The sequence below is a fragment of the Dipteris shenzhenensis genome, chromosome 26 (genome assembly GCF_047967505.1).
Source record: "Dipteris shenzhenensis isolate YYH24624 ecotype China chromosome 26, Dip_SZ_1.0, whole genome shotgun sequence".
NCBI lineage: Eukaryota > Viridiplantae > Streptophyta > Polypodiopsida > Gleicheniales > Dipteridaceae > Dipteris > Dipteris shenzhenensis.
The window spans coordinates 49,931,872-49,944,270 of NC_141621.1; the positions used below are offsets into that span (position 1 = coordinate 49,931,872).

The 12,399-nt window shown below is 42.2% G+C and overlaps 2 protein-coding genes across 4 annotated transcripts in view; one reads left to right on the forward strand and one right to left on the reverse strand.

The window, feature by feature from the left end:
• The window catches only part of LOC147885224 (putative folate-biopterin transporter 6), a 59,114-nt gene extending 53,191 nt beyond the window's left edge, over nucleotides 1–5,923 (forward strand). For 2 of the 3 annotated variants that reach the window (XM_087398039.1, XM_087398040.1), the window contains one exon: nucleotides 4,773–5,923. In XM_087398039.1, coding sequence (XP_087254165.1) covers nucleotides 4,773–5,255 — 483 coding nt within the window. In that variant the 3' untranslated portion in view covers nucleotides 5,256–5,923. The remainder of the gene's footprint in view (nucleotides 1–4,772) is intronic. The other variant, XR_015543593.1, reaches the window with a different exon arrangement.
• Nucleotides 5,924–10,189: 4,266 nt separating this feature from the next.
• On the reverse strand, nucleotides 10,190–11,858 carry LOC147885225 (micronuclear linker histone polyprotein-like protein). Its single transcript, XM_087397801.1, has one exon. It carries the CDS (start codon nucleotides 11,403–11,405, stop codon nucleotides 10,452–10,454), a length of 954 nt encoding a protein of 317 aa, XP_087253927.1. The 5' UTR covers nucleotides 11,406–11,858; the 3' UTR covers nucleotides 10,190–10,451.
• Nucleotides 11,859–12,399: the final 541 nt, after the last annotated feature.

Sequence of the window (12,399 nt, forward strand, 5' to 3'; positions counted from 1 at the left end):
GTTGAAGCAGGTTTGACAAGCCCCCAGAGGTTTTCCCTCATCAATGCAAACTTAATCTTCATCTACCATGTGTGAAAGCCTTTACCATTGAACTTATCCATATTCAAGATGGTAACCATGAGAGGGTCTAACCCAAAATGGGCAGTGTCTAGTCTCTTACAAGGCTAGAAAGAGTTGAAGAGCTTCAAAATACAAGCATTTAGAGTAGCAAAGGCTTGCAACCAAATTCCATACTACAAAACATAATGGAAATGATGCTTTCACTTGCATGCTTCATAATGAAAGAATTCCAAGCAAATCCAGGTGTAGCAACTTAAAGCAAAGCTGTAGCCATAGTTGTACTGAAGCTATTCAACACTTTAAAACATCAGAAATGCTAAAGTAGCATCTAATGTAGCATCAAACTCACAACATTGTCAAAACTGTCCAAAACAGAGACCAGAACTTGGAGGGTGCAATTCTCACAGCTCATAGCTCTATTCAAGGGGATTTTTATGTAGGAAGAAGGGCCTTATACCAAAGAAGGGCTACCAGCAAGGAGGGGCGCAATGTTGCGTCAGGTCGCCATAGCCAAGCTTGAGAAGACCAACTGGTTTTTCGTCTGTTGCGCCTCCATTCCTCGTCCAAATGAGCTCAGATTTCAGCAGCAACTTGCCCTCAGTGTCGTCCAGCACAGGCTCAAAGAAATTTGTAGATAGGTAGGTACAAAGGCGGAATTGCGCGAAAGTTCGTCGAGGAGTGTGAGTGTTGGCATTGCACATACAGACGAAATTTCCCTAAATGCTTGCAGCTGGAAGTTCGTCCATACGTGAGGAGTTTGCAGCTCAAAGGGTTTGGGCAATGGTCGTTTGTAGGCAGAGAACAGAGCTCTCAAAGATTTGGGGAAGAAGAAGGAAAATGGAGAAGATGAGAAACTAGTAGTTTATGCTAGAGATAGCATCTAATGCTAGGCTAGGCTAGATCTAGAACGTAAAGCTCTGATACCATTTGTAGGATCCCGTAGGATAGAATAGATGCATCTTGCAAGAGGTGTGAGAGCACAATGAAAGAAAGATGGTAGATCTCTATTATGATTGTGAGAGAGAGGACTCTCTCTTATAGAAAAGGGGAGAAGGTAATACCTTCCCTACATAGTGGCAATCAGCCCCTACATCAGTGGGAATCAATCCCTACATCAGTGGGATTGCCTTTGTCTTACATCATCACTTAGGTCACACACTAGACACATCATAGCACTTGATGTGCCTTTACAACACACACAAACACACATGTGACTCCCCTAGATGCACACATGCACCATAGAGCAAGCCCTTGATCATACTTACCCCAATAGGACTATGGTTAGGGATCTCAACTTGAATGTGTATGCTTCTGCTTGTCGAGTTTAGAGAGGTCTTTTTTGGTGTCATCTGATGAGTTGCTTGTCAAGCTTGGACTCGTGATTCTTCTCCAACGTAGAAGATGCTCGATTTCAGAGTTTCCATTGAAAGAGCCGGCACGTGGGAGTAGTTTATCTTCTCCATTAGAGGTTGGGACTTGTGGCAGGAGCTGAGGTTACTCGATTATAGGGCTGTCCTTGATATTCCTTCGGTCAGCCCTACCATGATGGTTTGTGGAGGGGTTGGACCACTTTTATGTGGGTGCCTTGGTGATGCAAAAGGTGCTAGAGGCATTTTGACAGGCTCGATGATGTTAGACTATTTTCCCATTGCCCTGTGCTTGGAGCAACCATGCTAGGGACGTTCATAGAGGGAGGTGAGGATCTCGCATGACCGTTTTGAGAAGGAGGAGGTGCTTCAAGACAATGTCCAAATTTGGACAGTTGAGGATACCCCCACAAAAATGGTTGGGCTTGATGAACAATAGATGCCAAGGAGCACACAGAGCTCCTCCATCGAGAGGCTTCGAGAGTAGGAGCCACACTCATTGTGGCTAGTAAAGTTGTACAATTGTGCCAGACTAGAGTTATAGGCCACCAATTAGAGGCCAATACAAAATCCTTGATTCTTTTAATGCCCAAGGCTTCACATTGGCTAGTTTGCTCATCTTGAGGCATTCTTGAGGCTAGATAAATCTTAAGGGTTTGATGCAAGAGGCCTTTTTTGGGTCCAAAATTTCCCTAATGGCTTGATAGTTGTTGCCCTTCCCTATCCAATGGGATTTTATTTGTGCATCTATCGTGTCTAAAGTGGAAAAACTTATGCATGTGTTTACAGACCTAACTTATGTGTCTAAATGCAGACTTATGGAGTTGCAAGATTTGAGAGAATCTTATCTGCAACTTTTATTCGGGTTTGTCACTGTCCCAGTGGGTACGTCCTCCATTTACAAGAGGTTTGCTTAGTGGGGTTGTGTTCTTTCGATTTGCCAAGATAAGGAGCTTTATGACATGACTCTTTTCGGAGGCATTAAGAGGCAATCTGGAGAGGATGTGTACCGCTTGGCTTTTTTGAGGTGAGACTAACTGGAACAAGTTGGTCAGTTCTCTCACTGGCATGGAGTATGCTCTTATGTGGAGCAAGACCCTTTGATTTACTGAGGGGAGAGATAGCAAGATACCTCTGGTGCCAAAGTAGCAGATTATCCTTGTTCTAGAGATAGTGTCATAAGCCTTTTTGTTGGAGCTCTGTCAATGCCCTTGCAAGGAGAGCTTTGGTGGTCAACCAACTTTTGGCCACGGCCTACTACATCACATCTTGTTGGTACTTTCACTGGGGATGCATGATGTTGCTCAGGCGCTTGGTGCATAGGTAGGATCGGATGTGGGCCAAGGCTAAGATGTGGATTAGAGCCTTCTAAACAAAGATTATTGTATGGGGTGTCACTCAAGGCTTAGAGCCCTGGAAGCTATTGCTTCAGTAAGTGCTACTTAGGAACTCCCCATGGATGGTAGGAGAGTGGCAACCTTCACATAGTTGGATTTTCATGAAGGCTCCTTGAGCGGGAAGGTTCCCCCTTCATGAGGAATTCGATGAGGGCTTAGTGACACTTATCGACAAGCCTCATTTGAGCTTTAGTGCATGGAGGAGATAGAGCAATAGCCCCTTATTTGGCATCCAAAGGTCCTTGATCAAGAGGGCCTCTTGCTTGGGCACTAAATGTATAGTAGCTAGGACCAATGCTATTGTGCAGAGGACGGGGCCGGATATCCTCCTCTCCTACGCCACCACATTGGTAGACGCTTGTAGCGAGTGGCTTCCTCTCAAGTGCTCACGTCCGTCTGGGTCGATTTTGCTTCATCCTTCTCGTAGTTGCTTAATCTCATGCATTCCACCTATATATTGATTACCAGGGCTGAATAAGATCGCTATTAAAATATATCCTATGGGAAATTTAGATTATTTGTTAGCTGCTTACATGTACCTATTATCTTCAGCAAGATAGATCTAAGTTTGGCTATCAGTAGATACGGATGCGAGCTAAGGATGCGTGTAAAACAGCTTTTGGAAGTAGATTTGGTCATTATGAATCTTTGGTAATGGCATTTGGACTTACTAATCTGCAACATGTGCTTTGTTGATGAATGATATGCTATGGCCATATGGCCATCCATTGGCAAGTTTGTAGTGGTTGAAATTGTACTCAATGTTTTGAAGGAAAGTTGCCCTCCATGTGAATAAAAAGAAAACTAAGTTATCAAGGTCAAAATACAATATATGGGCTCTATAAAAAGTGTCAAATGGGGTGGAAAAGGGATTCGTATTATTTTATAGAATATCCATAAAAATTAATTCTAAGATAGCAGAATGAGTTAACATCAATAATGATACCTTTTATTTAGGGACAGAAAGATCAACATAGTAAAGAAGGCAGTAGCTGATGCTCCAATGTCAAAGATAGTTGAACAGTTCTTCCTAGAACGAATGCAAATGGGCATGTAGTAGGAGTAATGTTAATTCAAGAGTGAAGGCTAGTAACCTTTGAAAGCTTATATGCTTTGTCCACTATGCCACCCATAGTTTTATGTAAATGTAGACTATGATTATTTTGGTTTTTTGTGGTTTGATGAAGCTCTATGTTGCAGTCATTGTGTTTGACCATGAAGGGGCTTAAGGGTGATGGATGGGTCTTTTGTGCAATCTTCTGTTGTCACACACAAAAATGATGAAGCTTCTGAGTTAAAGGGACTCGTCTGATTGTGAAGGGACTGAAGGGTGATGGATGGGTCTTTTGGGTGATGTTATGTCATGCATTCTAGCCATATATGTCAAGACTCGTGTGTGCGCAAATAGATGTGCACTAGGCGCTCTCTACTCAGTTCTGGGCGCTTTTGTACTATCCATATGTTAAGTGGCCCCTAGTGCCAGTAGCTCACTCCTCCTAACTCAACAACCTAACTCTTTATTTATTACATATGCATTCCTTCCATTGTTTCAGCAAATTTTAAGCCCAATTATTTGTAGGTTCAAATTTCCACAGACCTTTGATGAAGTTATCCTTACATTTTAGTTCTGAATCCCAAAATCATTACTCTTAATATAGATACTTCCATTCCATCTGTGGTGTTTCTTTATTAGAAGAAAGGGGGTGGTGTTTGTCTTTGGGGGAAATTGGCTTTTGGGGAAGACAGGAAGTCTGCTGGAAAGTAGCAAGAATGAGAGAGGGAGTGCAAATCACAGTGCAGCAAGCAAGAACAGATTTAAGACGTTCAAGAAACAGAGGTAAGGGAAGTAAAGCGCTCTAAGAAAATTGCTAGCGGGACTGTACTTTGCCAAAATTTGGTCTCGAAGGTCTGATGTAATATTCACTTCGTTTGCATTCTGCTGTCACAGGTGGCCTCTTGTGCTATAGGGCTGCTGGATATTGTCATTGTGACTCGCTTAAATGTGAAAATAGGAATACCAGATCATGCCTTTGTGATTGGAGATGAGACACTGACGGATGTGATTGGTAGGCTTCAGTTAATACCAATGATGGTTCTTTCAGCCAGACTTTGCCCCGCCGGTATTGAAGGAACAGTCTTTGCTTTTCTAATGTCAGTGTCAAATTTTGGAGCCACCTGTGCAGCTTGGCTTGGTGCACTTTTATTAAAACAGCTGGATGTTCAAAGAGAGAATTACAGCCATCTTTGGTTGGCAATATTGATTCGGAGCCTTCTGCGTTTAATGCCTCTTGTCTTCTTATTTTTGCTGCCTATTGGTACAGCAGATGATCTTGAGAGTCCAAAGTTGCAACCGCTACAAAACTCAGGGCTTGATGACGAAGGCATGCACATGCTTGGATCTAGCCATGAGCTCGCTACCATAAAGCAATAGTTTCTATTTGTATGGACTCAGCCTTGGCATCCGTGCAGCAGTTCTAATGGTAGTTGAAGGCTCAATCCGGCGGCAAAAGAAAATCCTGTCATTCCCACTTTCCTTTGGAGGGGTATGGATGTGTTTATCAACAGCAGTTGGAATCATGCCTCTCATTTAGTGTGCTATAATGTGTGACCATGTCTTTTGAAGAAGCAAGGAGCAGGGAAGGTGTAAGCTTGCAAATCATGGGTTTGTCCTGTAATCTATTGCAAGCCCAATGTGTTTTACAGGTTTGCTGAAATGCCAGTGTTACTGTATAACGCCGTTGTATTTTTCTTTGGGGCAGATATGATCTTCTAAGATAACGACAACTGACGGTAGCTTCAGGAAGCCAATTACTTTTTGTGGAATGCAGGAAGCTGAAAGATGTTGGGCGTCCGGCCAGCCACTAATTTTCCATGGAAACGTGTAATTTTATGAATGGTGAAACAAAATGATGGGTAGAACAGATGTTTGTTAAGATTCAAATCATTTAAGATGTATAAGCCTTGTTTAGACTAAATAATTCTGAATCATATCTCATTGCATCAGCGAATGTTTTTTGTTTCTGGGTACCTGAAGTTTGGCCATCTTGTTTCCATCCAAACGAAGGTCAGGCATCATGATTTCAGAATGTGCACCTCGTTATGGACTATGGGGTGTTCTCTCTCTCTTTCTCTCTTTCAAGTAATTAGAAGCAAGGTTTAGGGCAAAACATTGAAGGGTTGATCATCTCAACGCCTTATGAGTTGCAACAGAGGACAAAATCTTTATTGAATGTGTTCCCTAGAAAAGGATTGTGAGACAAATGGAAAGAGTACTAGAACCACAAAATTTGTGATATTTGCTTTGAAGCTACATAAAAATATGTGTGTCAACCTAATAAAACCCTATCAATTTCCCGTGAGGGAACCCTAGCAACTTAGCACTCTATGTCCAAAGAAGCAATTTTGTGCTTTTGGTTTGCTCTTACCTACACAATCTCCATCCTTTTTGTATTTGGGTTCAATTGATTCCACTACCTTCAGAATTGAATCCACCTAGCAATCAAATTCACTACTAGGAATTTTAGAGGGGTAGCACAAGTATTTACTGGTTATCTAGGGGCATATGTTGGTTGAATAGAAACCCCTAAGCTAAGGGATTTCAAATTATTCTTCTTGGGGAATGGGATCCCTATATGAGGATCGGAGTGGAAAACATGGGGAGGTGAACACACATTGAAGATATGCATTGTTATTGCTTGTTATGTAGATTATTTTCTACTCCCAAGAAAGAACATGGTCATAGGATCAAGAGGAAGATATGCATTGTTGTTGCTTATTATGTAGATTATTTTCTACTCCCAAGAAAGAACATGGTCATAGGATCAAGAGGAAAAGAGGTGGATATTAGAAGAGGAAATGTTTAAGCTTTGAAGTTGAAATTTCCTACATATATTATTCATGATATTTTGGGATCGCTTCATGACCATGGAATATGAGGAAAAACCTTTTAAATCTTTAGTCAAGCCTTCCATTGTGTGCTCTTGTCCAATATGAAGCCCAAAAAGGACTAGGGGAAGGAAGAAATCGAAATATAAATTTTTTAGAGGAGCTAGAAGGCCAAAGACAAACCTCCTTTGCAATACTAGTGGCTAAAAACAAGATTTCTATTGTTAGATGGAGGAAAACCATATGCTAATATGTTGAGCATGTGGATGAAACTAGGGAGTTGGATCCCACGACACTCACTTGGTATGAAGCTAAGGGGAGGTCCAAATGGTTTGCTAATGGAGTAAGGCAACAAGAGGACTACTATATTGCAAAGTTGTAACCAAGTGCTAATAGAATTTAAGGTCAAAGGTGTGTTTTTCAAATGAGAAATAAGTCCCATGTTAGGGTATCCTAATTAATGTACTTTAGAGAGTAAGTTTAAGGGAAGTTTAGCTCATGAGAACATCATTACATAAACTTGAAATGAAGGAAGTATATAGAGACAGTACGGTTGGTTAAGGTATGTAACGCTCGAAGGAGGTGGAAGATCAAGGTATGTATTTTCAAGAGGCAAAAAATATGGAGTACTAAGGGGGAAGCATGTCTTGATATGGAATTCGCTACTATGAGATCTCCATAGCCTTCTAAAGCAACAACCAAGCAATTGGAAACTTGTATTACGGACGTTTTGACTTAAATGGAAAAGCTATCATAGCTAGCAATTTTTGTGTTGTGTGTAGTCTAATCATTTTGAAAGTTACTTTCATTGCCGTCCCCCTTGAATTTCTCCATTTACTATACTCACGAATTCTCTATATACTTATGGAAACCCTATAGTTATACGACGTGTCATCGTAACTACCAAACATGCTCTCTTGTCTATTTACAGTTCTCAATAGGCCTCCTTTGAACATTAAAAAAGCTCTCTCTCTCTCTCTCTCTCTCTCTCTCTCTCTCCTAACTTGAGTATCCCAAGCCAATGGGTCGAAAGAGGCAAGTTGTAGCATGCATGGGGATGAGTATAGAGTTGAAGATGGATGTGATGAAGGCTTTTGAGGTGCAATCACTCCAAAAATTTGAGTACAAGCTTAGGTCTTACACATTTGTTGCTTTAGTACCTTATAACGTATTGTTTAAGAAGACATCAATCAATCAAGTACCTTTGGGATTTGCATAAACAAAACTCAAAGGAGTTGAAGTTGGAACTTCTAGAGTTGAAATAGTGGGTGAGTTACTTGAACAGCACAAAAAAATATAAGAGCATAGATGGAGTTGTCACAAAATGCATTCCTCTTTGCCATCACAATTCATCTCTACCAACAATGAGATGGGTATAAGTACAATGGAGGAGAGCATAGCATGGAAGGCATGGTCGATGTTAGGATTATAGAACATAAAGATAGACAAGTGCGCATTCAACTTGTACACTAATAATTAGTTGACTATTAACTCGAGGAGATGGTATGCGTCTCCCTTCGCATACACATATCTACTTTGTAATAGTCAACATAGTTTTTTTAGATAACTTGGTTTTTCTTCTATTTTCCTAATGGCATAAGCTATGCTTTTTAGTCACATAAATAATGAAATGCATTTGATTTTTTAGATGAGGGTCTCAAGGGTGATTTGGCTACTAGGCACTTGAACACACATACACATGCGTGCGTTGTGCTTGCATGGACACATGCACACACATACACCCCACCCATCCACCCACACACAATGCAAAATGCACTTAATCATCATCTAATAAACTCAAGTTGGTAGATTTTGAATGAATTATACTTGATTCTCCTCAAAAGGCATCCACTTGCTAATGCTCTCCACATGCCTCTCTTGAACGAAAAGCTCATATGACCATTTCAAAATCCTATCTAGATGCTCAACAATATTTCCATGCTCCAATTACTAAAGCTTGCAAGACTCGCTAGTGAAATCTCAAATTTCTTTAGCTTCCTTTGGGTTGCTTACGCATATTTAAGAATGGATATGCAATCGTACAACATGGTTCTTGATTTGAGGCAAATAGGGAGAACAGGTTACAAATGCTTATGCTTGGAGTAATTTGACAATCTATCTCACAAGAGGGACAATAGAAATAACTATGTGAGTCAGTGATGGATCCAGATAAAACATTTTGTGAATGAAAAGTCGTGGATAGTACAATCAATGGGAGAGATTTAAAAATGTAAATCAACCAACCTTAATCATTACATTTGAGGTTGTCTTTACCAATCGCATTCTCCTCTAACCCTTGTGATCATTGTTGTCATAAATCATTTAACATTACCTTGCTTTACAAAAACCTTGGGAGAGAAGGCTATGTTTGAGTTTGCAATGGATGGTCACAACCACGAACTACCATGGCAATGGTCAATTGCACAACTATGTAGATGATTGATTGAGTTGTGGTAGAGCCATACCTTGATCCACAAAAACCAATTAGAGGTAGTGAAAGAGGGTTCACATAGATTCTAAACATTGTGGACATGAAACTTTGAAGGGGAACTCTTAAGATATTTGAGAAGTAAAATATAGGTGGAAAGGGCATGAGGTGATACTTATTTAATGAAGAAGTGTCTTTGTTGATGAGATTGCACAAATGTTAAAACGATGGGAGTTTGAGCTCCCTACACTTTCTCGAACTCTTTATCTTATTCAGTAATCTTTCAACCAAATCCGTTGAATGTTACTTCATGATCTAATATTCAAGATGAGCACGATTGAACTATCGAAAAACAAGTGTCCATCTTTTGTTCAAAGTAGGGCTATCAAAACCACTAAATCCCAAGAGCTTGGTTGTTTCTTCATAAGATAAAGCCCCGTGTCAACTTCCTTTTGTCTGGTGGGATGCTAACTGTGTTTAACAAGTGGTGGGATGCTAACTGTGTTTAACAAGGTGAATGATAATTAATCATTCATAAGGCCTACCTAAGATCCAAAATAGCGAAAAAGAAGAATTGGATGTGCAGCGCAGAAAAGAGGGCAAAGACTACGGGAGATCATGAATTGAAAGGTTAGAGAGAGAGAGAGGACTGGGGGGGGAGAGAGAGAGAGTAGAAAATAGTAAGTGGGCCCTGAATAAGCCGGAATACCCTCCAAAAAAGAAGACCACAAGAAACCGAATTTCTCTTTTGTGAAAACTAAGTCCATCCCCTGGAGGGGCAGGCCAAAATAGCACATCAAAACAAACAATGAAAACTCTATGTAGATCAAACTAAAGCTGATTGAAAGGCCTCATGAGAGCTCTCGGAGAAATGAGGCTAGGTAACATATTGTATAAACAAGGAGTGCCCTTTTCTGAATGGACTTTAAGGTGAAGAAAGGCAGGCTGGAGTGAGACAAATTATGAACTAAAAAGCAAAGGCATGCATTGCAAAACAAAATTAATAGACAAATGTGAAAGTATACAGCAAAACTACTTATACTACGCTAGAATCGGCTCCCCGTCCTCTTACTTATATTATTTGTTGGGCAGATACCCCTTAGACAAACATGTACGAGAATCACCATCACAATAGCCAGATGCTAGAGTTCGTAATAATCTTTACACTCGAATGGCACTCGGAAGGCATCTCGAAAAGGAGAGGAGACAGGGAAGCAGGAGTTTGTGTAATTGATCTCAATGACTTAGAAGTGTAGTTGCTCCCCGTGTTTTCTGGCCTCTCCCTGTTTGTGTTTGTAGTTCAAGTAGATTCATTCAGCATCTCTGTGCATGTTCTTTAGCATTGCTGCTGTTTCGTACGCCCATCAACAGCATTGCCCAGCTGCTTTGTAACACACGCTTAATCCGAAGCCCCAGGGTCTTTGAATCCGATAGATTAGAACAGCACTCATCTCTCTTGGCTGTCCAGCAGGAGCCATTAAGCTTGACAACTTGCTCTTCTTTAGGTAACTGGCTGACTGCTGTGGAGCAGCATTTTGTAGATGGGCTCCTTGTAAAAGCGCCCAACTTCTTCTTCACCCTCGCATGAGCCTTGGGTTCCGCACGCATCAGCTCTGCTCTTCCCCACAACGGACTACTGTTCAGAGCCCATCCTGTAGACTTCGATTTCGTCAGACGAGCTGGGGATAACGGCCTTATTCTCTTGGCGATGTCCATGCCAACAGGGGAACTCTCTCTACAATACTCCCTTGCCGGCGCTGTCTCCGAACTGATCGATTTCTCAGATTTTTCATGGGCTGCTGCGTTTCGGTTATTTGTGGATGCCGCTCGATCCCCATCAAGTGGATGGCCTAGCTCCGTTTTGAAACTTGAACTCCTCGAAGATTTCCGCTCCCAATCGTAATTACTCAAAATGTTACTCGTTCCCAAAGAGATTGACTTACTTCTCCGCAGGAGACGAGCGCTTCTGTCGTTGTCGTCCACACTCAGTTTCTGGTTGGACAGCTTTGAAGCTTCTCTGTCTCTTTCGATCAGAGAAGCAATGGTTCTCGGACTTTCCCCTTTTATCGAATCCTCAACTGCCTTAGTTGTACATTCCAAAGGAGTGCATGAACAACTGCTTACTGCAACGCGAGAGCTCCCAACCGCCCCACAGCGCGGACAGGCTAACCGAGTAAGGCGCTCTTTCAAGCACAAGGCGCATATACCCCCGACATGTTGTGCCGGGTGCCTTCGGCATCGTGGCGTTGTATCGCAACTGCTCGACATTATCAGCACTCTCTGTCTCTCCTACAGAAACTACGCTACGTCGTTCACCCCTAGCAAAAACGCACATCTCTTTTTACCGTCATAAGGCTGCACACTGACCTCTAACCGCGAACACGTATGATAACCGCAAGTTCCGCAGCATGAACTTCAGGGACGCTAGCAAGTTCCGCAAGCAGGCCTTGCTCTTATTATGTGACGTTGAGCAGCTCGGCGCTTTCTCTCTCACAAGGGTTATGAACATTTATTTCTTGGCTATTCGCTCTAAGGACAACGATTGTGATGCGGATCACGGCCGTAGATGTGCTTTCACCCTTGGAGTCGGACAAGAAAAGCAATCAGAAAAGCGCAATAGCGCAACTTGCAAAACTTGTCAAAGCAAGAGGCAGAAACGCAAACTTGTCAAAGCAAGAGGCAGAAACGCGAGACGTCCTCAAACCCACCACCTCAGCAGAAGTTTGGTGGGGGACCGTGGATGGTCTGTGAAGGAAGCGACATGTATTTTACAGTAGCGGCATGATGAAAAGCTGGTGACGGTGCCGGCTGTGAGCGATTGGAGAAGTGGAAAAGGACTGGCATAGTACTGAAAGGCGAGCAGCGACACAGTGTACAGGGTACTACTGTGTACACCATGAGGTGGGTGCAGACTCGTGCACTGAGAAAGTTGTGGGAGTGAGTGGGTGGAGAGTGGACTCTGGGGGGGGTGGACGGGGTATGTGTGGAGAGGTGGCGAGAGTGGAAGCAGCTTGATTATTATTATTAGCGGTTATTATTACGGGAGTGATGTTGTCCAAGGGCTAACTTAGTGCTCGAAATGCGATGCACCAAAGTATTCGAGGGAGGCTGATGACTCTGTTGGCACGTTAGGTTGTTGATGTTGATGGGATGGGGTAGCCCGCAGCAGCAGCCGACTAGCCGACTGACTGTTCAACGCTGGACAAAAGACGAGGTCGCATTTTTCTAAAGTGCCTCCCCGTCTCTCGATCGAGTGCGCTTC

Coding starts and splice junctions, on each gene's coding strand:
- LOC147885225 (XM_087397801.1), bottom strand. CDS start 11,405: ATGTCGAGCAGTTGCGATACAACGCCACGATGCCGAAGGCACCCGGCA.